Below are 26,403 nucleotides of genomic sequence, written 5' to 3' on the forward strand. Positions count from 1 at the left end.
ACCTGCATCAGCTGGAAGTTATACAATCATGCAGCTTTCGGACTAGAAAAGTAATTTACAAAAAAATTATTTTATTCTGTGCTCGTAATTCTGTGCTCGTATTTCATTCTCAAATCGTAAGAATCCAAACACATATATGTAGTGATCGTTATTTAAAGACAATATACTGCAATCAATAATATTTATTGTGACTACAAAATATTTTAAACTGGAAGACTAAAGACACTAGTCATGTTTGGTTGGCTCTGTGGAGGCTGGAAAATACAATTACTTGAGGATATTTCCCGTGCCTTTCAAAGAAGCTTCTCATAAAAACATTATTTTTGTGCTCTAAGAAACACTTTCATCCACCTGAAGCATCATGTTTAGACTACAATATAACAATACAAATGATAGCAGATCATAGTTTGCTCTATTTTTGCTTTTTATAAATTTGCTGACAAATTTAAAATGAGTTTTTAATAAAATTAATCATTTGACTTGTTATTTTAAAGTTGCTCTATTATAGTAGCACAGCCTTTCAGCACTCAGTTGAATATAGGTGTTTATGTGCTAGGTGTTGATTCATCACATGTGTGAGGGTCCTGCACAAATTATCGACATATAATAGACCTGTCAATAGCTTGAAACTCTTTCACAGAAACTTTGTTCATCAGCCACATGTCATCATTCTGTCTATAGAACTGCCAAATGGCATAACTAACCTGCCAATTTAGATACGCATGGTGCAATATGTGTTACTCATGTTCCCTATAGTGTTTTTCTCTGATGATCTCAAGCGCCAAGTGACACATGTTTTCATAACAAACAGGTTAAAATTTAATATTTTCATGTAAAATTATTTTAGCGCTACAATTTTAGCAAACACTTAATTAATCACATCCCATATTTATTGGGCAAAATAAAAAAGTTATTTTTATTTAAAGTTGTCTTTCCTTTTTCATTATTCAATCTACTTTTGCAAAAGGAGTTTTCATTGCTCAATATATTATAGTTAACTACCAGATCTGACAGGACCAATGTATGTAATAACCATTTTTAATAAAATTTACAAGCAATTCCATATGTAGGAGCCCACAACTCCACATGTAAGAGCACACACAAATAGACTGAATACCACACTGAAAGCCTTACCGAAGGAGCAACAGCGCCTCCTGCCTGTTGCAGCTGGGCTATTTGCGCTGAGACCTGTTGGGAAACACCAAGCAGCTCTGAGAGCCTTTTATTGATAGCATTGATAGAGTTGTGGATGTGCTCCTGCCCTTCAAAGATCATCCTCAGCTCCCTCATATCATTGTCCATCTGCCGAGAGAAACAACCTTCTTACACCTAATGATATTATAGAGCTGTTTTATATAAAAATATATATAATGTTATATTATAATATATATGTTTTATATAACATGTTAAACCTATAAACCACAAATCTTTGCTATAATAAAAACCATGTCTGTCCATCGCAACAGTTGGAGACAAAAAATAAATGCATCGCATGGGATTCGAACTCAGAGACTCAGCTTACCAAGCATGCACACTACTTGCTGCACTACGCAACCTTGCTGCACTACGCAACCTTGCTGCACTACGCAACCTTGCTGCACTACGCAACCTTGCTGCACTACGCAACCTTGCTGCACTACGCAACCTTGCTGCACTACGCAACCTTGCTGCACTACGCAACCTTGCTGCACTACGCAACCTTGCTGCACTACGCAACCTTGCTGCACTACGCAACCTTGCTGCACTACGCAACCTTGCTGCACTACGCAACCTTGCTGCAACTAGGTATAACTGTGAGAAGACTTATTACACATGACGATCTCTCACAACTCGTGGGAATGCCAGGGTATCAATCTATATAAATTGTTTTTGATCCTGCTGGATGGCAAACAAAAAAGCTCTAGAAAAAAGCTCTAGAATCGTTTCATGGAAAAGAATGTGTGTATCCGATAATTCTCTTTGACAATACTGCTCTAAACCCGTGATATACTAAAACAAGTTGTCGATGATGTTATCTATTAAAGGAGTTAATCAAGGTGTTTAGCAATGGTACACAAGCTAAACAAGACTAGGATCTCAAAATGAATAGAAGAGGTGAGATTTTAGACCAAGAATCATCATGTTACTACTATTAATCATGTGAGAGAGCGGATAACTCCTGACTAAGGTAACACTGGTAGCTATATCGACCTTGGGTGACTCGTCTCTCATCACAAGTATGAGCCAAGACTGTATTTTAACAGAAAACAATTTTGCATCTACTGATTTGAGATATGAGTCGACTGTTGCTCCTCCCCTCCCCTCGACCATCTCACACTCAATATCCATTTTCACTGCTGCCTACTTTAAAGATGAAATTACAAAAATATTAGTAGATTTTATGAAAAAGTACGAGTATTTTTTCATCATTTGCGATTGTTTTCAATATTTGAGAAGATTTGACTGTCAGGATGTTTCCAAACTACAATCGACAAAACTTGATCACAGTAAGGATGCTCAGATCAAGTGAAAGTTCGCTCGGATCAAATGAAAGTGTGATTATGACGTTTATAATTGCAAAGAGAACGACAAAATAGAGACGGGTGATGTTGCAATTTGAACGCAATAGCTGATATCGACTACAGCAATGATAGTGATAGCATCTAGTAACGTCATTTTGTACTTCTGAGGGATCAAGTTTTGTTGATTTCTATCTTGAAACATCTTGGCAGTCAGATCACCTCAAGCATCAAGGCAATCGCAGAATGATAGAAAAATACTAATGCTTTTTGATAGAACCTACAAACATTTTTTGTAGGTTCACCTTTAAAGGTTGACTTGCAATAAAACTCACATTACAGTTATTTGGTATCAAAAGATTCACTATGTCTTACTCTGTTGTGCTGTAGGTGCCAAATATGTGGAAAGGTGATTACAAGCTCTTAAAAGCTCAAAAACGAACAGTTAATCGCAGCCACACAAGACCGCCGTAGTTTGGATTCTCTTTCCAAAACGGCTCAAATGTGACGTAGTTGTGAGAGATGGTTTCTGTTTACACTTTCATGCAACCTTATTCGTCGAAATATTTTCAAAAATATACTACACGCATTCAATAAAACCATGTCTACTGTTCTTACGCGTCTGTTTTATCGTCATTGTAATGCTGTCACTACTCACTTTCAGCAGTGATATTTTATAACTTACCATAAAAGTTCGTTTAATTTTTTAGCCTTAGCTCGAAGGAGTACATATCATTGTCTGATAATCATGACGAGCCTGTTGGTCACCTGTGATAATCGAAAAGTGCTGCAAAAATTATTTGCGATGTATTGGGTCACATGATCAGATTACGACTTGACGATTGAATAATGCCGAAACAAAACTGTAAAGTAGCGAGCATCTATATTTGATATGGGGTCTTCGGTAAAACCCGAAGTGTTTGTCATAAACTAGTGCTACGATAAGTTTTATATTGAGCTTTTTATTGGCCTTTCAATTCTCGTGAGAACATCACGTGACAAGACAATAACCAAATTTCTTGGCCATGTCGTCGAAATAAAGAGATTCCAATCTTCGGCGGCTTTTCGTTTTTGAGCTTTTAAAGAGCTTGTAATCACATTTCTACATATTTGGCACCTACAACACAACAGAGTAAGACATGGTGAATCTTTTGATACTAAATATCTGTAATGTGAATTTTATTGCAAGTCAACCTTTAAGGAGATGTGACAGAAATGTGACAGTAAAATTTCATCACTTTGTGAGAACAATTCATAAAAGCCAGCTTAATTTTAATCCGGAGCTATTTTCCCTTGGAACAATTTATAATCACTCGGCATGCAGTAGCACAGACCAACAAGTCCATGTGACACAAATTGTTAATAGTTATTGTTATGTGGCCAACTGTTTTCTTGATAAGTAAAAGCTTAATGCTCTGTAAAATGCACTATTATTGTGTTGCGTTCTTCTGTCCAGGAATTTTCGACAACTTTCTTCATTATAACCCAAATAGTTAATGTCACGAAAAAAAATCTTCCTATAAATATAGTTATTGTTCAACAAAAATTATTGAAAAAAATCTTTTGTTTATCGCTAAAGAATTAAATTCTATCACCGTGGTTCCATGCTTCGGAGTTGGGTTTCGGAGTTGCTTCCACTATGAATCATAGAAACCACAAAATACAAACGTTTTCAACGTATTGCACTTCGCTGGATTCGTGCATTCGCTGTGAGAAAGTGAGTCTACTTTAACACGTTTCAATTTAAGGGATACATCACGAACATTGCAACTCTAAATTGTTGAAACAGTAGGGTGTAAATTCGACGACAGTGGGCGAATGTGTATAGCATCCTGCTGTACGGTAGGGGCTCTTACAATGTAAATAATCCATTCCAAGAGCGTTTATGTTATAGGAATTTTATGCTATACACAGAGTCAAATACATATAAATGGTATAATCGGTTCCAAGATCTTTCCAAACTCGGCTCTTTGGCCGTACAAAAAGAAAAAAAGGACTTAACTTTTTAAGTTGTGGGCTGTACCGTAACTGCAGTATTATTAGTTTGCATCGACAACTTTTATCCTTTTTTTGATCAATTTCGCTGGTTTTACAGCCCATAATCGCAGTAATTTTACAACAAGTTGATGGGAGCACACATCTTCGACATTTATTTACAACGATTTGTTTATTTTTTTAGACTGCAAAGTCTATTCTGGAAAAAAAAAACAAATATTTATACGTCTATAATAAAGTGATACAAAAATCTTTTTTACTATGAAAATGGTGTCTACTAGTTCGTTGTCTATTTGTACCCAGGGGTCAAGGTTGAAAAAAAAATTTAACTTTCGACGATACTTCAACTCGTGACATTCAGATTAGTAGATCGACGCTGTAAAACCTGCACCAATCGATCGCCCTTCATTTATGAACTATTGTGCAGCTATTTTCTGTTTTGATGACACATCTGACGATTTATCAGACGATCTATCAGACTACATGTAAAATCTATGAAAGTTGTATATATCAAGGTTGGCAAAAACATTGATATCCTTAAAAAATATTATATCATTGATATATATCATGATATTTATTGATATTTTTGATATTTATGATATTTTTTAAACAAATCACATTTTTGAAAAAAATTTGAAGCTAGGTTGAACTTGTATGGTGTTTGTTTACATTGTGAATGATGTATTTTATAGGTTGTATGAGACCAGTCTGCAATGTTTAATACCAAAAACTTGATTTATTGTAAGCCTAGTATAATAATAAATTAATAATATTTATAAACATGAAAGCGTTTGTCAAACATTGGATTGGAAATCATGACATGAATGCAAAGTGCAAACAAAATAGTGCAAATAGTAAATACACACTATGATAGTCCAAGCATGTTCTATGTCCTACTCTTGTCTAGTTTAGGTATTTGTAAACAACACCAGTTTGCTAGCCTTCACCACAACGAGACGATTTCTCAACATGCTGTGAACCAGTCCACACGATGAAAACTCACACTCAACACTAGCAGTCAGAGTTATATATATCATATTTATAGACTCTATACTGAGCCAGAAACTTTTGAAGCTATTCATTGAAAGATTTTTACAGAAAACGATTCGATGAGTTACTCTGTCATCTCAGTGAGTCAGTGTAATGCGCTCACAATTCTGTTTTGGATGTCAGATTGTTCAATTCAAAATAATGGATCATGAAGTTCGAAGTATTTTCAGCAGACTGGTCTTCCAATAAGGCAATAAAATATAACAGTTTAACATGAGATAAAATAATCAGGTTAGGCAGATAGTACTGGGATGAAGAAATACAATTTAGATCTGAAAAACTCTTCTCAACTCAAACACTGATTAATTGGTCTAGCCAATGTCACCTCCTTGGTCTGGCTGTCTTTGTTTGTCAGTGTTGGGTAAGCCTAATAGCCCCCTATACAAGTATTTAATGATTTTAGTTGTTATTTAGCATTTTTAGACTGTTAGCAATAGTTTTGAGGTGAAAACGGAATAATAAAATGGATGTTTTTAAAAAATATCAAAAATATCAATTTTTCTGACCAAAAAATATATCTATCGGCGATATATATCGATGATATATATCAAGCGATATATATCAAACCAACCCTGGTATATATAGTAGATACAACGCTACATGTACTGTACATTGGTTTTCTCTCACAAGTGCAGCGAGATAGATTAACATTCAAATCAAAGTTGAGAACTCGCCCCGCCTTAATACTTTATATGGAAGTTTTTACGCAATGCGAAAAAAACTTTGCACATTTTACTTTCGCTATGTGGAATTTACGTTATAGGAGGTGTAGGTTAAAGGAGCATCTAATGTATATCAATATAAGAAATATAAGGAGTATATCGCTATGAAAATCATTCAGGAGTCAGCATAGCTTGATATTGCATTAATTATTGCTCAGTTTATAACACTTGTTTAAATACGCCAAAAGTTTCCTGCGCTGAACTAAACATATGAAAGAACCAATAGTGTCAATTTTTAGCCATATCATAGCTTTATATGAAGGTTTGTGTAGGCAACAGAGAAATGCGTAGTTTCACTGCTGCATTTCAATGAAAAGCACAAGGACTCATAAAAGACAGACTGACAAGGAACAATTCCAATTCATAAAATTAACTCTTTCTATAATTTTTCTTTATATAATTTTCATGTCACTATTAAACTATTCACACTGTTAGAATATTCACACTGTTAGACTATTCACACTATTAGACTATTCACACTGTTAGACATTTCGGAAACAAATATTTCGCTTGCGATCATACCGACAGGAGTAATATAATTTGAAATTTTTTATCTCAGTTATCTCATGACCTATCTGAAATTACTGCAGATCACCAGTTATCTCATGACCTATCTGAAATTACTGCAGATCACCAGTTATCTATCTCATGACCTATCTGAAATTACTGCAGATCACCAGTTATTCCATGACCTATCTGAAATTACTGCAGATCGCCAGTTATCTATCTCATGGACTATCTGAAATTACTGCAGATCACCAGTTATCCTATGACCTATCTGAAATAACTGCAGATCACCAGTTATCTCATGACCTATTTGAAATTACTGCAGATCGCCAGTTATCTCATGGACTATCTGAAATTACTGCAGATCACCAGTTATCTCATGGACTAACTGAAATTACTGCAGATCACCAGTTATCTCATGGACTACTTGAAATTACCGCAGATCACCAGTTATCTCATGGACTATCTGAAATTACTGCAGATCACCAGTTATATCATGACCTATCTGAAATTACTGCAGATCACCAGTAAACAGTACTGAATTGACCTAAATTCCACTCACATATTCTTCCTCATGAGGTTTTTCAGTAGCGTCAGGATTTGCCTTCTGGTACTCATCCTTAGCCTCATTCAACTGCTTGTCGTACTCCTCAAACTCCTTGTCATACCTTGCTCTTTCTTCCTCGGCGATCGCCTGCTTCGACTTCTACAGTAACAGTGCTGGCTAAGGTTACAGATACAACCAGTGATTGGTTAAAATAAGACAACTCTATTGGCCAACTCAATAAGACAACTCGACTGGCTCAACTCCAATCTTCATCTCAATTTAGATGAAGATTGGAGCATTCCATCTTCATCTAAATTTAACTTGATGTCTCAAAATTAATATGCGTGCGTGTTAATGTCGGAAGTGCAAAGTTAACACTGTAAGCATAAAATTGACAAAAATGTTGAAATATGAATTGGGTATAATTAGCCGATGTCACATGACCTTGCGAATAACTATCCTACATGCTGATACTGGGGTTCACTGACAAAAAAACAGCTAATGAGAAACTTACAGTCATTTGTTTGCTATCGTGCTTGTGAGAAAACTATGGCTAAGGTGAGCTAGACTTCGTGCTCAACTAGTTAATGTATTCCACATCCTGTTCTAGGGTATCATCGGCATAGTCTGAATACAGTGACAACAATGAAAACTGTTCCTATATCTAGTGCTTCCCAAGATTCACGAGCAAGTTTATTAGCTCGCTAATAGGCCTTTCGGAAAATAAAGCTGTCAGAGAGTTGTATTTATCACTATATATGCGAGTGATATATGATATACCGTACTTTTCGGACTATTAGCCGCTACTTTTTTCTGATGTTTTGAGCCATGCGGCTTATATAAGGGTGCGGCCATTCTGTGGTTTTTTCTTTCACCGTTAGGGTGCATTAACCAGAATCTCCAGTTATTGCGCCTCTAGCGATTAAAGAGAAAACGAAACAATGCCTAACGGCACTGTTCCGTTTTAACCAACAAAGCTGCCGGCGTGTTAAAAAGCACTGTTCTGAGTTCTGGGGCCTATACAAAGGTGCGGCGTATGTATTGTTTTATTATCGGTTTTTTAAATAAAGCAGATGCGGCTTATATAGATGTGCGGTTAATGGTACGAAAAGTACGGTATATGATTTGGCAGATATAGCCGAGTGATGGGTGGCTGCGAGGGCAATATACATATATACAAATCTCTAAGGTTAATCAGTTCATCTGTCCCGGTTAAAAAGGCAAAGTTTTAGCAACGAATTGGGATTTAAACTCACGACATTCCAATCGCAAGTATACTAGGTCTACTATTGTTGCCTATCAAGAAGCACTCGTAACCACAAGGCTAAGGCATTCTTATCATTCTCATTTTTTACAATATAAAGTATATCCTTTTCATTGCAGACGCTGAATGTGCACTTTTTACTATTAATTGATGTTAACTTTTACGTTTGTTATTTCTTTTGAATTTTTTAAATATTAATTTTTTACCATTACCTATTTTTTTAATTTGTAATTTTCAAATGTTCTGTTTCAATTTCAAATGAGCCATTACAATCCTATTTCCGGTTTTGACTAAGGTTCGATCGCTAAATCTGTAAAAGCTGTAAAAATCTGTAAATACTTTCCACGAGGACAGTTGTATTATTTCAAGTAGAAATTGCCTCCACATTCTCCCTCCATTCAATCAGATCAAGTACCAGATTTCAACTTTAGTATATTTCTCAATTCAGTATCTCAATTTTACGATTGCACTGGTATCAAGAGGTACCGGTATTGTCCATCAAAACTTACAATATAACGAGCTTTTGCTGCAACAGTAACCTTTTTATACACACATTTCTATGTACTCATTGTTATTATTAATTCAACAAATCATAGTTCATGATTTTTAATTAGTTTTCTCAGTTCGTATGAATTGTAAGAGCATCAAATCATTTTTCATCGTAACAAAACAGACTATCTAGCCATTACTTGCAAATTATTTCATATTTAAACACCTTTACAGTTGTTTCATTTTTTCTCATTTTATTTGAATTGCACAAAACACTTTTTTCATGATATGAAATTTAAGAGTTAGAATGGTAAATGTTGTATATGTTGAATAAAAATACATTTTTGTGCAAAGATGTTTTTAATACCCGGACAATGCCAGGCATTCAGCTGGTTTTTACTGTAATAAAGACACCTGCACCTGCTGACACCTGCACCTGACCGAAGTCATGGATGAACATTGGAGTCAACAATCGCATCCTAAGGGATTTGATCTCATCAACACACTAACCACTCAGCCATACATGGCCATCCCCATCGTACAACTATTGTGCATATACATGTTCTCTGCGCTTTATTGGTGCACCTGAAACTCTCCAGAGGTAATATTTAAAAACAGTTCGTGTTTCAAAAATTCAACTTTTGAAGAGTAGCTTACACTACATCATAGAACTATTTGTGATTTTAGCCCACCTCAAACATTTTCATAGATTGTAATGAAAAGATCACAGAGTTGATTCAAGCGCATACTAGCTTATATTTGCTTCAATAGTTCCTTTTGACTGGCGCATCTGTTGACTTTACAAATGTCTGCCCGGTGACTGACTCATAGAACTATTTGTGATTTTAGCCCACCTCAAACACCGGTGACTACATCATAGAACTATTTGTGATTTTAGCCCACCTCAAACATCTTCATAGATCGTAATGAAAAGATCACAGAGTTGATTCAAGCGCATACTAGCTTATATTTGCTTCAATAGTTCCTTTTGACTGGCGCATCTGTTGACTTTACAAATGTCTGCCCGGTGACTGACTCGGTGTGTATCTAAATATATTGCGGTACTTGATAGTTTACCTCACGCGATGTACTTACCATTTCCTCCTCAGTTCTCAGGCTATGGGTCAAAAATGACATAATGTCATGGTCATCTGAAACAAAGAATATCGGTTTTAAAATAACAGTCATACGATACGTCCATATTAGCATTAGAATAAAAGTTCTCTTGTGTTAAACAACCATATATCAAAGCAAACATACACAAATAGCAAGACTGCAAGATTAATACACGCATGGACAAAACCAGGAAGATAGAAAAGAATGTGCTGAATATTCATGTGCAATTTCTAAGAGGAAACACTGAAGCCTGAAAGATAGACCTGTATTGAAGTATTCAGAAGATGAAGATAGCGTAAAGCGGGTAGCATAAATGAAGAGACGCTGAAAACAATGTTTACAGTAATCGACGAGTTAAAATCTAATCCGCTCCGCTCTGTTTACAATTATGCACTTATTAGCAAGGCTAATATAAATCACCGGTATATCCATCTAATATATATTACTAAAACGCCGACCAAATCACAAAAAAATAAAAGATACTGGAGTCAATGACTGGAACAGTTGCTCAAACAATGCTATAATAATAAAACAGAATGTTGAAGTCAACACACTACAACAAGATATCCTCTTAAAATTACTCGCACGATGTATGAACAGCAGCGCGATGTATGAACAGCAGCGCGATGTATGAACAGCAGCGCGATGTATGAACAGCAGCGCGATGTATGAACAGCAGCGCGATGTATGAACAGCAGCGCGATGTATGAACAGCAGCGCGATGTATGAACAGCAACGCGATGTATGAACAGCAGCGCGATGTATGAACAGCAGCGCGATGTATGAACAGCAGCGCGATGTATGAACAGCAGCGCGATGTATGAACAGCAGCGCGATGTATGAACAGCAGCACGATGTATGAACAGCAGCACGATGTATGAACAGCAGCACGATGTATGAACAGCAGCACGATGTATGAACAGCAGCAACTCTGAACTAGAAATGAATTAGCATGAAAAGTTTTAGCACAAATAAAACAAACTGAAATAAAAGAAACTGTGTAGCTGTTAGCATCGGTTTTAGACAAACTCAGGAAAACAAGCTAGGCTACGATTCAAATATATAATCATACCCTACCTGCCATACTGCCGGTGGCAGCCGACACCGCAAAATGACCACCCGGTTGCAAATCTACGCCCTTGGCAGAAAAACACTGTTCAAAATATCCTTCGTTGGAGTCAGGTAAGCGGATGTATATTGACAGCTGTAAGGTGAAACGAAGCCACATACAAGCCGGGAGTTATCTACTCTACACGCTGATAGCCAGCATTACCTGAGAGGAAATAGAGCTAGCACGTGCAAAAGAGGAAGAATAAGGAATAGCAAGCGATGTATTGCAGAGCACAATATCTATATTTACTCAAACCAATAGAAACATGCAGCGTTCAAGTTCTGAAGTTCTTTCAGAGCTTGATTATTTTCATACAGCGACAGAAGAATTATACTAGCAGGTAAGTAGAGGCACTAGAAGGTAAGTAAAGACACTAGAAGGTAAGTAAAGGCACTAGCAGGTAAGTGAAGGCACTAGCAGGTAAGTAGAGGCACTAGAAGGTAAGTAAATGCACTAGAAGGTAAGTAAAGGTGGACAAGTCAGACAAGGTTAGAAAAGCAAGCGTAGACACACTAGCGAAATGATAGCCCACTGAGTGTGACCACAGAAGCATTAATCATGCTATTATTAGCACACGGGTGAATGCCGAACCATGTTTGCGTGCATAGGGTGTTTGCGTGCGTAGGGCGTTACCTGCTAGACCCCCTGTCGCGGCTGAGACTGAAAAGTGACCCCCGCGAGCCAACTCAACGTTGGTAATGTATGCGCACAAGTCATACATGTGCTCGGATTCTTCCTCTTCAGTCACCTTGGTCAGTCCACTACTTGTGTGGATCTGAACATGTACAGAGTGTATTAGTACATCAGAGTTGTCTCCTCAATACAATTGTGTTAAAAAAAAGCAACTCTTAATTATTTCATTGATAAAAGCGAAGAGGCTAGAATTTTCCATTCTAGTTTGATATACTCTATTAATCTAATTTTCTTGGCAGAAGATACAGATGCTTGTTTAGGTTCTAAAAGGAGCAGACAGCAACACATATAAAGAGTCATTCATATAAAAATAACATCAGCTACAAATATAACTGCTTGTACAAGCAATACGGTGATTGTAGCAATTGCAGGTCACATTTATAATGCCCTTCTGCCAGACAAACAAAAGTTAGCTAATACACAATTATGCTCACACACAATTATTTCAAAACTGACATTCAAGGTTTTGTCACAACAGAATACAACCTGAGTCAAGGTAAGAGAATTTTACATACAAACATATAGCACCTACCGTGAGAACTTTGTTCTCATATCGAATCTTGGCTCTGACAGGGTATGGCTTATTCCTGTAGTCACGCATGCAGCCTCCGAGCTGGTGCAGGCTTCCATCCGTGTGGTGGTCAAACTTCCTCGAGCCATCGTTAAGTTGCGCACTTATGTAAGGGTTGTTGTTCTACAACAGTAGCCGACCATCTCACTTTAACATGAAAACTACCTCTGAGTTTTTGCCTGATAATCTTATTACTCTCATAGTATCCAAACTTACTGTAACAACATCTATGCATGAAGAATTCAGACACAGTATATTCCCTAATATTACCTTTTGGTTATGTATTTTTCTTAATAAAATATGATTCTTTGGAACAAATTAACAAATTGTAAAAACTAAGATAATATCATAAAACATATTGGGTGTTGTCCTCTCTTGTTAATCAATTTTAGCAGATGCGGCTTCTCTTTAGTGGCATTTAAAAAGCCAAATAGCCAATGTATAAAATAGTTTCACAGTTTGTAAACTAATTCAAGTGAACATTGGAGTATTTTAACAAGTATTTTATTAAATTTTTGAAAAAAGATTATGAAGTGTTTTTTTTTGCCTTGATACCTTGAATGTCTGCACAATAAATACATATTATGTATTACAAAAAACATCAGATATATGAGATCAATAGTTTGTATCAATCAGAAGCAGCACCATGGTTTTAAACTGTAGTTGCACCATTTATTTAAGGCAAACGCTGGTCATGCCAGTAAAAAACAGCTTTTATAAAGTTCAATAATGAGTTATAAGTTTATTCTACTCAAAACTCATAATATTCTTGAAATTAGAGCTATTTGATTTCGACCCAAAAAATTTAACAGCTTTCAGCCTGCAAAAAAATTTGGCAGCCTTCAGGAGTGAGAAGTTGAGAGGGAGCACAGATCTGACAGGGTGTTTAAATAGCAGGTCACCCGACACGCTGACTCTGTCAGCGCATCAGATGACCTGCGAGTAGCACATACCACTGTTACAAGAAACGCTGGATGAGCTCGACAGCTGATCTCTGGTCACCAATTAAAACATTCTTACTAAATTTGAAGAGAACCATATGAATAACAGAGTAAAAATTACGCAAAAGGCATCAATATTCTTTAGCTTTTTTCCTAACCGCATTCATGTGGGAATGTTATATTTACTACTTTTTTATCACAAAACTCCATTTTGACCGCAATGCTGACATAAGAACACCCTTTATATACTAAGAAGCCTTAGTCCTCGCCATACGGCACCACAAGTGGCTAGACCAAAAAGCCTCTTCATATAGAGAAGGTGCTCAGCTACAGAAACACCTCCGAGCGCTCTGTGTGACTACAGTATATACAGCAGCAGTGCTAGTGCCAAATATGCCATCTTATTGATGAATGAAAGTGCATGATATAAAGCAAGGTGACAAGAAATGGCAGGTGCTCTATAAGCTGATTAAAAAAGTTAAAAGTCCCTCTATTAAGACTTTCCAATATCAATCTATTAATGATTTTTTAGATCCCTCCATCAATTCTATTCCGAGATCATCTTATTAACACTATTTTTCGTTCATTTTAATTAAGTGATACATCCGAATAACTTGACGATATTTTGAGATTCCGACCCAGAAATATTGCAGTCGATCGACTGTATGTTTCAAAGAGAAGCAGAAATGACGACTACAGCTATACTTACGGTTGCTGACTAGTATAAGAAAAGAGGAAACACTCATCATCAGCTTAAAGAAAGCCAAAGTAAACATGGCAAGCACACAGTAAATAATATCTAAGGCAAACTGATAAGCAATGTTAATATATCAATACACACGGGAACCGTTACCCATACCATGTATCCATCAACCTACAGATCACTGTATTATTAACAACAAAACGGCACTATCAGGAATGCAACGATAATAAATATTCTTCAACTCTTAATAATGCATGAAGCTGAGAAAACGGCGTCAATACATAAAATAAAATTTTAAGAACCTTAGACTAAAATTAAACAATATAACTGTGAGACGGTTACTCATTACAAGGTACTAGCTGTAGAATATTACAGGCATCTGAGGCAAAAGAAGAAGGTACAACATATACTCAAATGGTTACGTCTATTGATTTTCCCTATAATAGTTTTTTACAGTTTACACCTTTAGAAGGCTTGAGGTAAATCACCTCCCATTTTTTAGCACAAATCCTTCCAACTCAAATTAGTTGCAAAGGTTTAATTAATTCTAACCAAAAAGCCAAGACCATTACCTAACTTGGTGATTGAGTCAAGTGCAGAAATCACTAGCTGAGAGAGTCGAGTGCAGAAATCACTAGCTGAGAGAGTCAAGTGCAGAAGTCACTAGCTGAGAGAGTCAAGCGCAGAAGTCACTAGCTGAGAGAGTCAAGTGCAGAAGTCACTAGCTGAGAGAGTCAAGTGCAGAAGTCACTAGCTGAGAGAGTCAAGCGCAGAAATCATTAGCTGAGAGAGTCAAGCGCAGAAATCACTAGCTGAGAGAGTCGAGTGCAGAAATCACTAGCTGAGAGAGTCAAGTGCAGAAATCACTAGCTGAGAGAGTCAAGTGCAGAAATCACTAGCTGAGAGAGTCAAGTGCAGAAGTCACTAGCTGAGAGAGTCAAGTGCAGAAGTCACTAGCTGAGAGAGTCAAGCGCAGAAGTCACTAGCTGAGAGAGTCAAGTGCAGAAGTCACTAGCTGAGAGAGTCAAGTGCAGAAGTCACTAGCTGAGAGAGTCAAGCGCAGAAGTCACTAGCTGAGAGAGTCAAGCGCAGAAGTCACTAGCTGAGAGAGTCAAGCGCAGAAGTCACTAGCTGAGAGAGTCAAGTGCAGAAGTCACTAGCTGAGAGAGTCAAGTGCAGAAGTCACTAAAAGAGCTAGGTCACTAGTCACTGGTAAGTTTCAAGTAGACTCAGAACACTGATGAACATCTCCACAGATCAGACTCAATGAAGTCAACTCGTTATTAGCAGCCAAAAGTTTGTAACTAACAGAAAGCCAAGTTATTAACAAAATAAAGATGCACACTATGTTTCCATGATGCAGATGATGTTGATTCGGAGTTGTGCGCGCACTGAGTTACCATTTGGTAAGCATTTCGATGGACATTGACATATTGCGGAACAACGCGGGTGCTTTGCTAAAAAAATATCTAGTTCTACACCAGAGGTCATAGTGGCGCATTCGGAAATGCTCAATTTAAAATATGAATGACTCAAGTGTGAAAAACGTTTAAAATGGAATAGCTTGCGCAGCATTTTCTTGCGCAGCATTTACTTGCGCACCAATCGCAAGTGTCATTTCCATTATTCGCAAACACGAAGCACTCAGTAACGTTATGCGAGTAACCAGACTCACTTAACTTATTTTGCTGTTTCCAATTTGTGGATGACAACAAAACTTGCGGATTAACTGAGCCATGGAAATATAGTGGCAGAAGTTTGAAATACACCTGATTGAATACAAAAAACTCTACTGAAGAGTCATCGTGTACAGAGCTAGTACATGAAGAGTCATCATGTACAAAGCTAGTACATAGATGAAGAGTCAGTGTATACAGAGCTAGTGGATGAAGAGTCATCATGTACAGAGCTAGTGGATGAAGAGTCATCATGTACAGAGCTAGTACATGAAGAGTCAGCGTGTACAGAGCTAGTACATGAAGAGTCATCATGTACAAAGCTAGTAGATGAAGAGTCAGTGTATACAGAGCTAGTGGATGAAGAGTCAGCGTGTACAGAGCTAGTACATGAAGAGTCATCATGCACAAAGCTAGTAGATGAAGAGTCAGTGTATACAGAGCTAGTGGATGAAGAGTCAGCGTATACAGAGCTAGTGGATGAAGAGTCATCGTGTACAGAGATAGTAGATGAAGAGTCATCGTGTACAGAGCTAATGGATGAAGAGTCATCATGTACAGAGCTAGCAGATGAAGAGTCATCATGTACAGAGCTAGCAGATGAAGAGTCATCGTGTACAGAGCTAGTAGATGAAGAGTCATCATGTACAGAGCTAGTGGATGAAGAGTCATCGTGTACAGAGCTAGTAGATGAAGAGTCATCATGTACAGAGCTAGTAGATGAAGAGTCATCATGTACAGAGCTAGTAGATGAAGAGTCATCGTGTAGAGAGCTAGCAGATGAAGAGTCATCATGTACAGAGCTAGCAGATGAAGAGTCACCGTGTACAGAGCTAGTGGATGAAGAGTCATCGTGTACAGAGCTAATGGATGAAGAGTCATCGTGTACAGAGCTAATGGATGAAGAGTCATCGTGTACAGAGCTAATGGATGAAGAGTCATCGTGTACAGAGCTAGCAGATAAAGAGTCATCATGTACAGAGCTAGCAGATGAAGAGTCATCGTGTACAGAGCTAGTAGATGAAGAGTCATCATGTACAGAGCTAGTGGATGAAGAGTCATCGTGTACAGAGCTAGTAGATGAAGAGTCATCGTGTAGAGAGCTAGCAGATAAAGAGTCATCATGTACAGAGCTAGCAGATGAAGAGTCACCGTGTACAGAGCTAGTGGATGAAGAGTCATCGTGTACAGAGCTAGCAGATAAAGAGTCATCATGTACAGAGCTAGCAGATGAAGAGTCATCATGTACAGAGCTAGTAGATGAAGAGTCATCATGTACAGAGCTAGTGGATGAAGAGTCATCGTGTACAGAGATAGTAGATGAAGAGTCATCATGTACAGAGCTAGTACATGAAGAGTCAGCGTGTACAGAGCTAGTACATGAAGAGTCATCATGTACAAAGCTAGTAGATGAAGAGTCATCATGTACAGAGCTAGCAGATGAAGAGTCATCGTGTACAGAGCTAGTGGATGAAGAGTCATCGTGTACAGAGATAGTAGATGAAGAGTCATCATGTACAGAGCTAGTGGATGAAGAGTCATCGTGTACAGAGCTAGTAGATGAAGAGTCATCTTGTACGTACAGAGCTGGTAAAGAAACTCTTCCAAGAACAGTATATTATCTTTAGCATGCCATAAACCAAGAAACTCAATAGCCGAAGTTGAAAGTTCAAAACTTTCGGTCCGAGTTTAGACAGAGTTGCGATACTTCTGTGATACAATGCAGCATTGCCATAGGTTGACTGTACTATGTAACTCACAGATGGATATGCACCCACCTTTTTGAAGGTAGTAACCAAAGAATTACAAAAATCCACATATACTACTCCGTGTATAAGCAAAGAATGGAACAATTGCGAGTATTAAAGAGTTCTCTTTCACAACCCTCAGCCATTGATTGAAACACTACATACAATTGGTATTGGTAGGATATTGTATAACCAGTCATGTCAAACCATGTCTCACTAGTATCGTCCCAGTTATATCATCGAGTTAGAGAGCATTTTGCGGTAGAAAGTCGTGTTTGGAAGTATGTAACAAGATACCAGTAGCACTGTGTGTAGCACAGCTGTACTAAACACAGGAGTGATGAGAGCAAAATCATGTCATGGTTAACATACACTGTAGTATAAAGGTATTTTTGTTGTCTATCAGTCTAGTCCGCAAGTTAGTGGAGTCACCCCAATATTCTAGCTAGTAATAGAAAACTGTGATAAATTCTAAAACAAATGATATAATTTAGTGCATACACAGACTTCTGTAGAGAGTAGAAAACTCCAAGAATGAATACACAAACCTGAAACTTTAATTTCACATTTATAATATTTCATATCTATAGATATTTTGTATTCATGTTTTATATCTAGAGTACAGTGGACGCTCCTATAACGTATACCTTCTATAACATATATTCCAGATAACGTGAAAAGTCTATGCGAAGTTTTTGCTTCCTATGACATAGAAAATTCCATATTTAATGTAAAGAGTCAAGGCAGGCAAGTTTTCAAATTTGATTGGAATGTTAATCTATCTCACTGCATATACGAAAGAAAAAGTGACGCACGTATAGCGCTATATGTATTATACATGTATATACAGCTTTCGCAACAATCTAGTTTGTCGTAATAGATCGTCAGATGTGTCGACAAAACAGAGAATAGGTAGCTGTGCAATTGTTTGTAAATGCTTAAAGGTGATCGATAGGCGCAGGTCTTACAGGGTCTATAAAACCAGTGATATTGATCAGAAAAAGGAGAAATGTTGTCTGTGCAAACCAATAATACTGCAGTTACGGTACAGCCTAAATTTTTCCTTTTAGCAGGGCCAAAGGTGTGAGCTTAAAAAGTTCTTGGAACATATTACATAATTTACATGTACTTTACTGTTCTTATAACATAAATTCCCTATATCGTAAACGTTCCTGGAATGGATTATTTATATTGTAGGAGCGCCTACTGTATTTTATATTTATAGCATTTCATTTTTAAAAGTGTTTTACACTTAAGGAATTTCATATTTACAGAAAAAAAGGAGAATTTCAATAAATGAGCCAATTAATGTTACCTATTGACATTAAATGCATAAAATATGAAAAGAGAGAAGACAACTGTTAGATGCCAAGAAAGGCCATACCTGAGCATCATTATCGAATGAATCAAAGAAGACTCCGAGACCATTCCAGTTATCACGAGATCCAAACACAGATCCAGTCATGCCTTCCTTTTCCATCGTGTACCAGAAGGCCTGTGAACAAGCGATCAAACCATTCATTCTGCTCATATAATCACTCGTGTTGGTGCTAACTGATTAATCCCATCTCCACAAATGACTAACTACTTGAATAGATGGCAAGAGCTGAAGGTATTCTTCACAATGGAAGCACAGGCTAAGGTGATGGTAATAAAAAGAATGAAAATATTTTGTGATGTTGAAAATGTAAGCGCCTCATCTGTCTGTGATATGTTTATAGTAACGAATAGTGGACTACCATCACCACATCATTGTGGAGACAGTGAGTGGAAGTGGACTACCATCACCACATCATTGTGGAGACAGTGAGTGGGAGTGGACTACCATCACCACATCATTGTGGAGACAGTGAGTGGAAGTGGACTACCATCACCACATCATTGTGGAGACAGTGAGTGGAAGTGGACTACCATCACCACATCATTGTAGAGACAGTGAGTGGAAGTGGACTACCATCACCACATCATTGTGGAGACAGTGAGTGGAAGTGGACTACCATCACCACATCATTGTGGAGACAGTGAGTGGAAGTGGACTACCATCACCACATCATTGTGGAGACAGTGAGTGGAAGTGGACTACCATCACCACATCATTGTGGAGACAGTGAGTGGAAGTGGACTACCATCACCACATCATTGTGGAGACAGTGAGTGGAAGTGGACTACCATCACCACATCATTGTGGAGACAGTGAATGGCAGATGATGTACAGTAAAATCAGGTAGTGGAGCGTCGTGCAGTCTGTAGATGGAGAGACTCCAACAAAATCGCAAAACATGATAAGGCTTAAAAAACCGATTATCTAGCATTTATAAAGCTACGTAGAGAGTTGAGAGTTCTTTGGTTTAAATCTTTGCCACAGCATTGAGTTAAACCAAAGAACAGAAGCCAGTTTCAAATCTTTTTATTAAATTACTAATTTGAATAAAGATCGGCATTTTCAAGGTACATCTGTAGACTCATACAGCAAAATGGTAGTGCAACAACAGGGTATATGCATGAATATAACATAAGTTTCCCAAAAAAAATCCTGGAGCTTTACCTATAAAGCCAATCTACGACAGACGAGCCCATATTATGTTAAGCATTCTGCTATAAATATAGCACGCAACGCTATAAGCATGTAGCTGTGTAGAGGTGGCACGTAACGCTATAAGCATGTAGCTGTGTAAAGGTGGCACATAATGCTATAAGCATGTAACTGCGTAAAGGTGGCATGTAATGCTATAAGCATGTAGCTGTGTAAAGATGGCATGTAATGATATAAGCATGTAGCTGTGTAAAGGTGGCACGTAATGCTATAAGCATGTAGCTGTGTAAAGGTGACATGTAATGCTATAAGCATGTAGCTGTGTATAGGAGGCATGTAATGCTATAAGCATGTAGCTGTGTAGAGGTGGCACCTAATGCTATAAGCATGTAGATGCGTAAAGGAGGCACATGCTGCTATAAGCATGTAGCTGTGTAAGGGTGGCACGGACTACTATAAGCATGTAGGTGTGTAGAGATGGCACGTAATGCTATGAGCATGTAGCTGTGTATAGGAGGCACACAATGCTATAAGCATGCAGCTGTGTAAAGGTGGCACGTAATGCTATAAGCATGTAGGTATGTAGAGGTGGCACAAGCAGATAGTAGTATGACAATGAATGGTTCATGGGAAATCAACCAGCTGTAAAGTTGCTAGTCTGATAATGCTGATCCGCTTGTGACATGTGACAGATTGGCTCCTCCGCCACTTGATCACACTAACATTAGACGCTGTCAAAACTTCGTAGGAATAAAATTATGAACATTTTACTACAAAATCTTATAGTTTGACAGATAAAAAATTGCACCATCATATCATATTAAATCATTATTCAAGTCAATAAGTAAAAAAGATATCATATAATGGTGAACCTGGACGCAATCGAAAAAGATTACTCTTTCCATGAATTTTACAAGCCTATCATTGGAACATGTTGAAATATCTGTTTTAAATAATTTTGCCGAAAATTTCAACAAATTAAGTGCAAGGCAAATACAACAATTAGATCAGTTCAGCTGTGGAAGACAAAATCTAGTTGGTCTTCCTTATTCCAATATAGTTTGTGGAAAGTTCAACCTTAAGATCATGAGTTCAAACCCTAGCATCGGCATTTCTGCCAATAACCACATAAATTGCACACCCGCTTCTATTATAAAAAGTCATAGATTTTTCTGATTGGTGGAAATGCCCCGGCCAAGTTAACTAAAACAGGAGTAAATTTATGCCTTAACAGCAACACCGTAAACAATCAAAAAAATTTATTTGAGATACAGCTCTAGATAGCTACAGTTTAACACCTACATATGAAGTTATTTGAGATACAGCTCTAGATAGCTACAGTTTAACACCTACATATGAAGTTATTTGAGATACAGCTCTAGATAGCTACAGTTTAACACCTACATATGAAGTTAGTTCATGAGATTTGCTTCATATGTTTTATATGCTTTCAGAAGAAACATTTATAAGAACGCAATTTAATTTGTTTATTCTATTTCAAAGCCAACAATCTATGAAATAAATGCTGCCGGTAATTACACAATGCATTAAAATAATGCATTATCAAAATTTGACCGAAAACCAAATGTAAATAACTAAATTATACACAAAACAGCCAAGTCAGTAAAATACTAATAAATAAAAGATGGAATTTATTATAACTGTACCTTGAAGGCCCATGAATAAAAATGTAAGCTCGTCATGAAAACACTCAGAGGTAATATAAATAAACAATACAACTTACTCTAGCGCAGGTGAAATTTAAACTAACTTACTAATGTAACTGATGTATTTCAAATTATTTTTATAATTATTTTAAAATTTCACTAACCTTTTAAACTTCAAGTGTCAGAAACTATTCAAATGTAAAGTAAATACGCGCTTAAATTTCAAATTGTATGTTGAAAGATTTGTGTGTTGAGGTGATCATAAGCAGACATTTTACTGTAAACTTCTCAAGATGCTATTGATAATGATAGTAAGCAGCTGTGTATGACTGACCAGTCCATCTGCTCCAACTCGACCTCGGCCAGCTACTTTAAAGGTTATCTCCACCTCCCAGTTGTCAAATGATGTCTCTATCTTATTCCATATCAAACCTGAATAAAATTTGAATACTTACCTATAAGTATACTGATTTACAAGTAGATATAAAACTCATTGCAGCATTATTCACCAGTAGTATATAAGTGCAGCAGAAGTGACAATGACAGCGCTTTTAGTATGGATAATCAGTATCAAGGATTGCTTTGCCTGTGTTCGCAAGGCAGAAACCAACAGGCAAAACCGCTTTTCCGCAAGGGCTCTTATTCTCATTTAATTATAATGTGTATTTTAATAGGTACAATCATAGCTAAATGTTTTTTAATCTACAAGAAGCTCTGCTAGAACAGTGGAACTTTAATTTATTTGTGAAGTTGTCATATAACAACATATTTATTCTGTAATGATGATTATTGATTTTGTATTAGCAAATTACAAGTCAAGTTTTACCCATCGTTCAGCTTTCGGATAAATAATTTAATAATGGTATTACCGTTAACTCAAATATGTTTACATTATAGAGTAAATCGCAATGCTTAAACTGAGCAGAGTCGGCGAGCATTCAGAGTTTAAAAAACAAGCCTAATAAGTGATGCATGAGTGAAAAACAAGCATCAATCTTTGCATTTAGAATCATACCTATAGCTAGGCCTACTACATTATCGCATGATTATTTTTAGGCAGTATAGGTTGTAATATTTAGGGTATTCTATCTGTAACCTCTAAATTTATAATGATGACAATTTTTTCAAATCGATTGTAAAATTTGCAGTTTGTCAATAAAAAATGCAAATTTGATTGACGCATGTAATCAAGAAAATGATTATTTAAACGACTTACCTCTTTGGCTTTTTAGAGAAGGAGCTAATCGTACAAAGTCGTCACTAGCTATAGCATCTGTAACAGATGATTCATTGTAATGTTTAAGCATTCTTATCAATTCCAAATACCTTTAAGCAATAGTCGGCAGTTACACTTTCGTACATGCTTACCCATCAAGCTAAAGCGAAGCCCGTTACACTTTCAACAGATAACAATACTTTTTATTTTATAACTGATATTCACTTACTTCCGATATATGTCCAAAAAGGGACAGTTCGATCTTTTTGAACTAAATGAGGACCTTTAAATGAATATTTATATTCAAAACGTTTACTGAGAGTTGCTTGAGAAAATGAGAGTACACTAACAAACGATAAAAGAAGAAAAATGTCCATAGTTCCACCGCATAAGCGCATGCAAGGTGTCCTAAAGTTATGTTGACGTGTAATAGAAATACAATAGCTTGACCGGTTAAAACTTCCTGAAAATGACCTACCGTTAGAATGATCGCATATACTATAGATATTAGAAGGGACGTGTCGATAATTATAGCAGACCAACTTTATGGGGCGAGTTGTAAAAGTTTAAATAGAATCGTATGAATTTCTAGGAAATTTTTTTATCTAGCGTTTGCTAAACGTCAGCGCAGTATAATCGAAAATACTTTGCTGGTTGTGAGATAATTGACAACCGATGTTATCATTCTTGTAATCATTTTGACCACCTAATAATTTTTGTCTTAATGTCATACATTTGCTCATCTACTCTCGAGTACATTTTCTACTAGCAGTTTCGGTGAGGCTTATGTGGTGAGCTTTCAATTCGTTATAATTTCTACAAAGCTTACTTTGATAATACTCAATGGAACAGTCGGTACGTTCAAACAGAGATTGAAGTAATGAAAATATTGCATTTCACTTGTAAAGCATAGTTGTGTGTCTTTAAAGAAGTATGATATACACCAATCTTCTACATCTACATAGACATGAGTGTTGAATTTGATTAGCTTTCCTATTTTGGTTTGGTTAGGTCTATTTTGTGTGTCTCTATTCATTTATCACAAGAGGCTGCATTATATACTTGAGGTTGCATGTTGTATGAACTAGTGTGTTGGATCCTGCGACCAACACGTAGAGGCGACTAGGTCGGCTTACTCTACCGGTCTGCATTCACTCTCCACAGGGGCTGTGTAAGGGTTGCCCGTGACCAACACGCGGAGGCGACTAGGTCGACTTACACCACCGGTCCACATCAACCACCTTACAACAGGAATTGCTCCCTGAGTGGTACTATACTAGCTCGACAAGGTCGACCTGAGGTCGACGGGGTCGACAGTGTTTCTGTGGCTTTACTCCCAAAGTACAGTCCATAGACTGAGTCTTGGAGTAAAGTAAGTGCTCAGTGTGGTTCTGTTATTGCGCAAAGTAACAGAAGAGTGTGGGTCCAAATGCAAGGCATGTATTGAACAACGTAAATGAGCCGAGGCTCTGCCTTAAATACAGCTGAATATGTAAATAAGGTAGCAAAGGCCAGCCTCCTTTAGGGGCGTGGTTACATGAATGAAAAAGAGAATACAACTCCAAATGACATAAAAGAAAAGGAGATGGCAGCATACGTTTCCATCACACACGCCGCCCCTATAGACGACCCTCGGCTATATAAAACCAACCAAAAAGAAAAGAAAAATAGAATAATATGAGAGAACGCCAACTAGCTACAACATACCAAAAGAAAGGAAAAATACAATAATATGAGAGACACCAACTAACTAAAACATACCAAGAAAAATAAGGATAAACAATGTCTTTCGTATCTTCTATGGGGTCGACATTCGGTTCGCCAGGTCTTCCAGACGACGAGCCATCCGTCGGAGATTGGAGGCCTCTTCCCGCAGGACGTCCACCGTGACTCGTGGTCGAATATCCCCCAGCCGGCTCTGGACGCTTCCGACCGTGGTTAGTCTCCTGGGAGCTGGAATCGGCCGTTCTACCTTGGGCGGACTACGCCACTTTTTCTTCGGGGGAGAGGGAAAGGGTGCCTGAGGCCCTCTTCGCACAGGCGGCTTCGCTTTAACTGGCCCGTAGGGTGTGGGCTTTTCGAATGTCGGGGGGTTAGTCAGTTGGACCTTCTGGCTCCATGCGGGGTAGCTGGTGCGGTCGACCTCATAAATAGTGATGCCCTTTCCGCCGTGAGCTTTTCGTGTCTCCGCATCTTTAATTCGTGACTGATGCTTCGAAATAGTGTCTCTGGACGTGGAATTCCTCCCACATTTACAGAAAAATCGGGTGAAATGCTGAGCTATATGTATCCGGCGCCGTCGAGGGGTAGACAATAGCTGTTGACATAGTGGGCAGTTAACACCCTTTTCCCGGCATAATCTTGAGATTTTCTTGGCCGTCTCCTCAGAGATCCATTTTGTCGGCAGGTGGGGGTGTGGAGAGGAATACTCCTTCAATGAGTCCGGCTCCGTGTCGTCCAGGGTCTCGTCAGGAGCTGGGTGGAGCTCCAGTGGAATGGTCACTTCGGATAATAAAGGCAAGGCTCCGATGATTGGCGAAGCCTTCTTTACTGTCTCTTTCGTTATTTCCATGTTTAGAGGAGGTGTAGATGTGTGCGCTTCGAGTTGACAGCAAGCAATGAGCGCGCTCTTTCTGGGGTCCAAGATGGCCACCTTCCGCCCTTGACCTCTGATGGCTTCTCCTGATTGGACGGCGCTGGTATCATAGTCGGCCAAATACGCGGGAGGCCTTATTCGTTGGGGCCGTGATGTATTCCCAACCCCGGTGTTACTAGACTGGGCTCCTATATTTCCCGTGGTTCTTGCCTCCTCGGTCGTCAATCCGCCGCCAGGGTCGGGGTCAGCCCTCGAGTTAGGGTTGCGTTCCCCTGGAGAGACCAAGGAATCTTCGCCGGGAAACCGAAGTGCTTCCAATCTTCCCGGCGACTGGGGTATTGGTAACTCCGTTGGTCGGCTAGGCAGGAGGGGTTCTAGAATAACGGCATCCGGATTATTGTTTCCTCGTGAGACTCGTCTCCGGGGGTGACCTCTCATGTTAGGACGTCGGGCAGGCTCGACTTCAACTGGGGCTCGTCCTTGTTGCACCGGACTAGGGCGACAGAGTCTTAGCCTTCCTTCAGCTTGAGTGGATCGCTGTCCATACCTTTCTATTTCGTAAGTATGATTTTCGTGACTCCTTAGTACGCGATGGGGTCCCACATACTTGGCCGCTAATTTTGGATTTTCCCCTCTTCTCCGCCGCTTGCTTAGTAACCATACGAGGTCACCCTCATTGAATAGCGGAGGCTCTCTCACATCGGTTGACACAATTTCCTTCTGTCTATCTCGGAGGAGAGTGTGGGCTTGCATCAACCGG

General features: G+C 38.1%; 1 protein-coding gene across 1 annotated transcript in view; it reads right to left on the reverse strand.

Annotated features, from left to right (window-relative positions):
- LOC137397642 (protein ERGIC-53-like) overlaps positions 1-23,466 on the reverse strand; it is a 28,278-nt gene extending 4,812 nt beyond the window's left edge. Inside the window, exons 1-9 of the mRNA XM_068083940.1 lie at positions 23,277-23,466; positions 23,048-23,104; positions 22,166-22,263; positions 19,016-19,126; positions 12,525-12,686; positions 11,933-12,074; positions 10,168-10,223; positions 7,335-7,478; positions 1,135-1,302 (exon numbers count right to left, since the gene is read on the reverse strand). Of these exons, the coding sequence (XP_067940041.1) occupies positions 1,135-1,302; positions 7,335-7,478; positions 10,168-10,223; positions 11,933-12,074; positions 12,525-12,686; positions 19,016-19,126; positions 22,166-22,263; positions 23,048-23,104; positions 23,277-23,445 (1,107 nt within the window). The 5' untranslated portion in view covers positions 23,446-23,466. The remainder of the gene's footprint in view (positions 1-1,134; positions 1,303-7,334; positions 7,479-10,167; positions 10,224-11,932; positions 12,075-12,524; positions 12,687-19,015; positions 19,127-22,165; positions 22,264-23,047; positions 23,105-23,276) is intronic.
- Positions 23,467-26,403: the final 2,937 nt, after the last annotated feature.

The sequence above is a fragment of the Watersipora subatra genome, chromosome 5 (assembly GCF_963576615.1).
Source record: "Watersipora subatra chromosome 5, tzWatSuba1.1, whole genome shotgun sequence".
Classification (NCBI taxonomy): Eukaryota; Metazoa; Bryozoa; class Gymnolaemata; order Cheilostomatida; family Watersiporidae; genus Watersipora; species Watersipora subatra.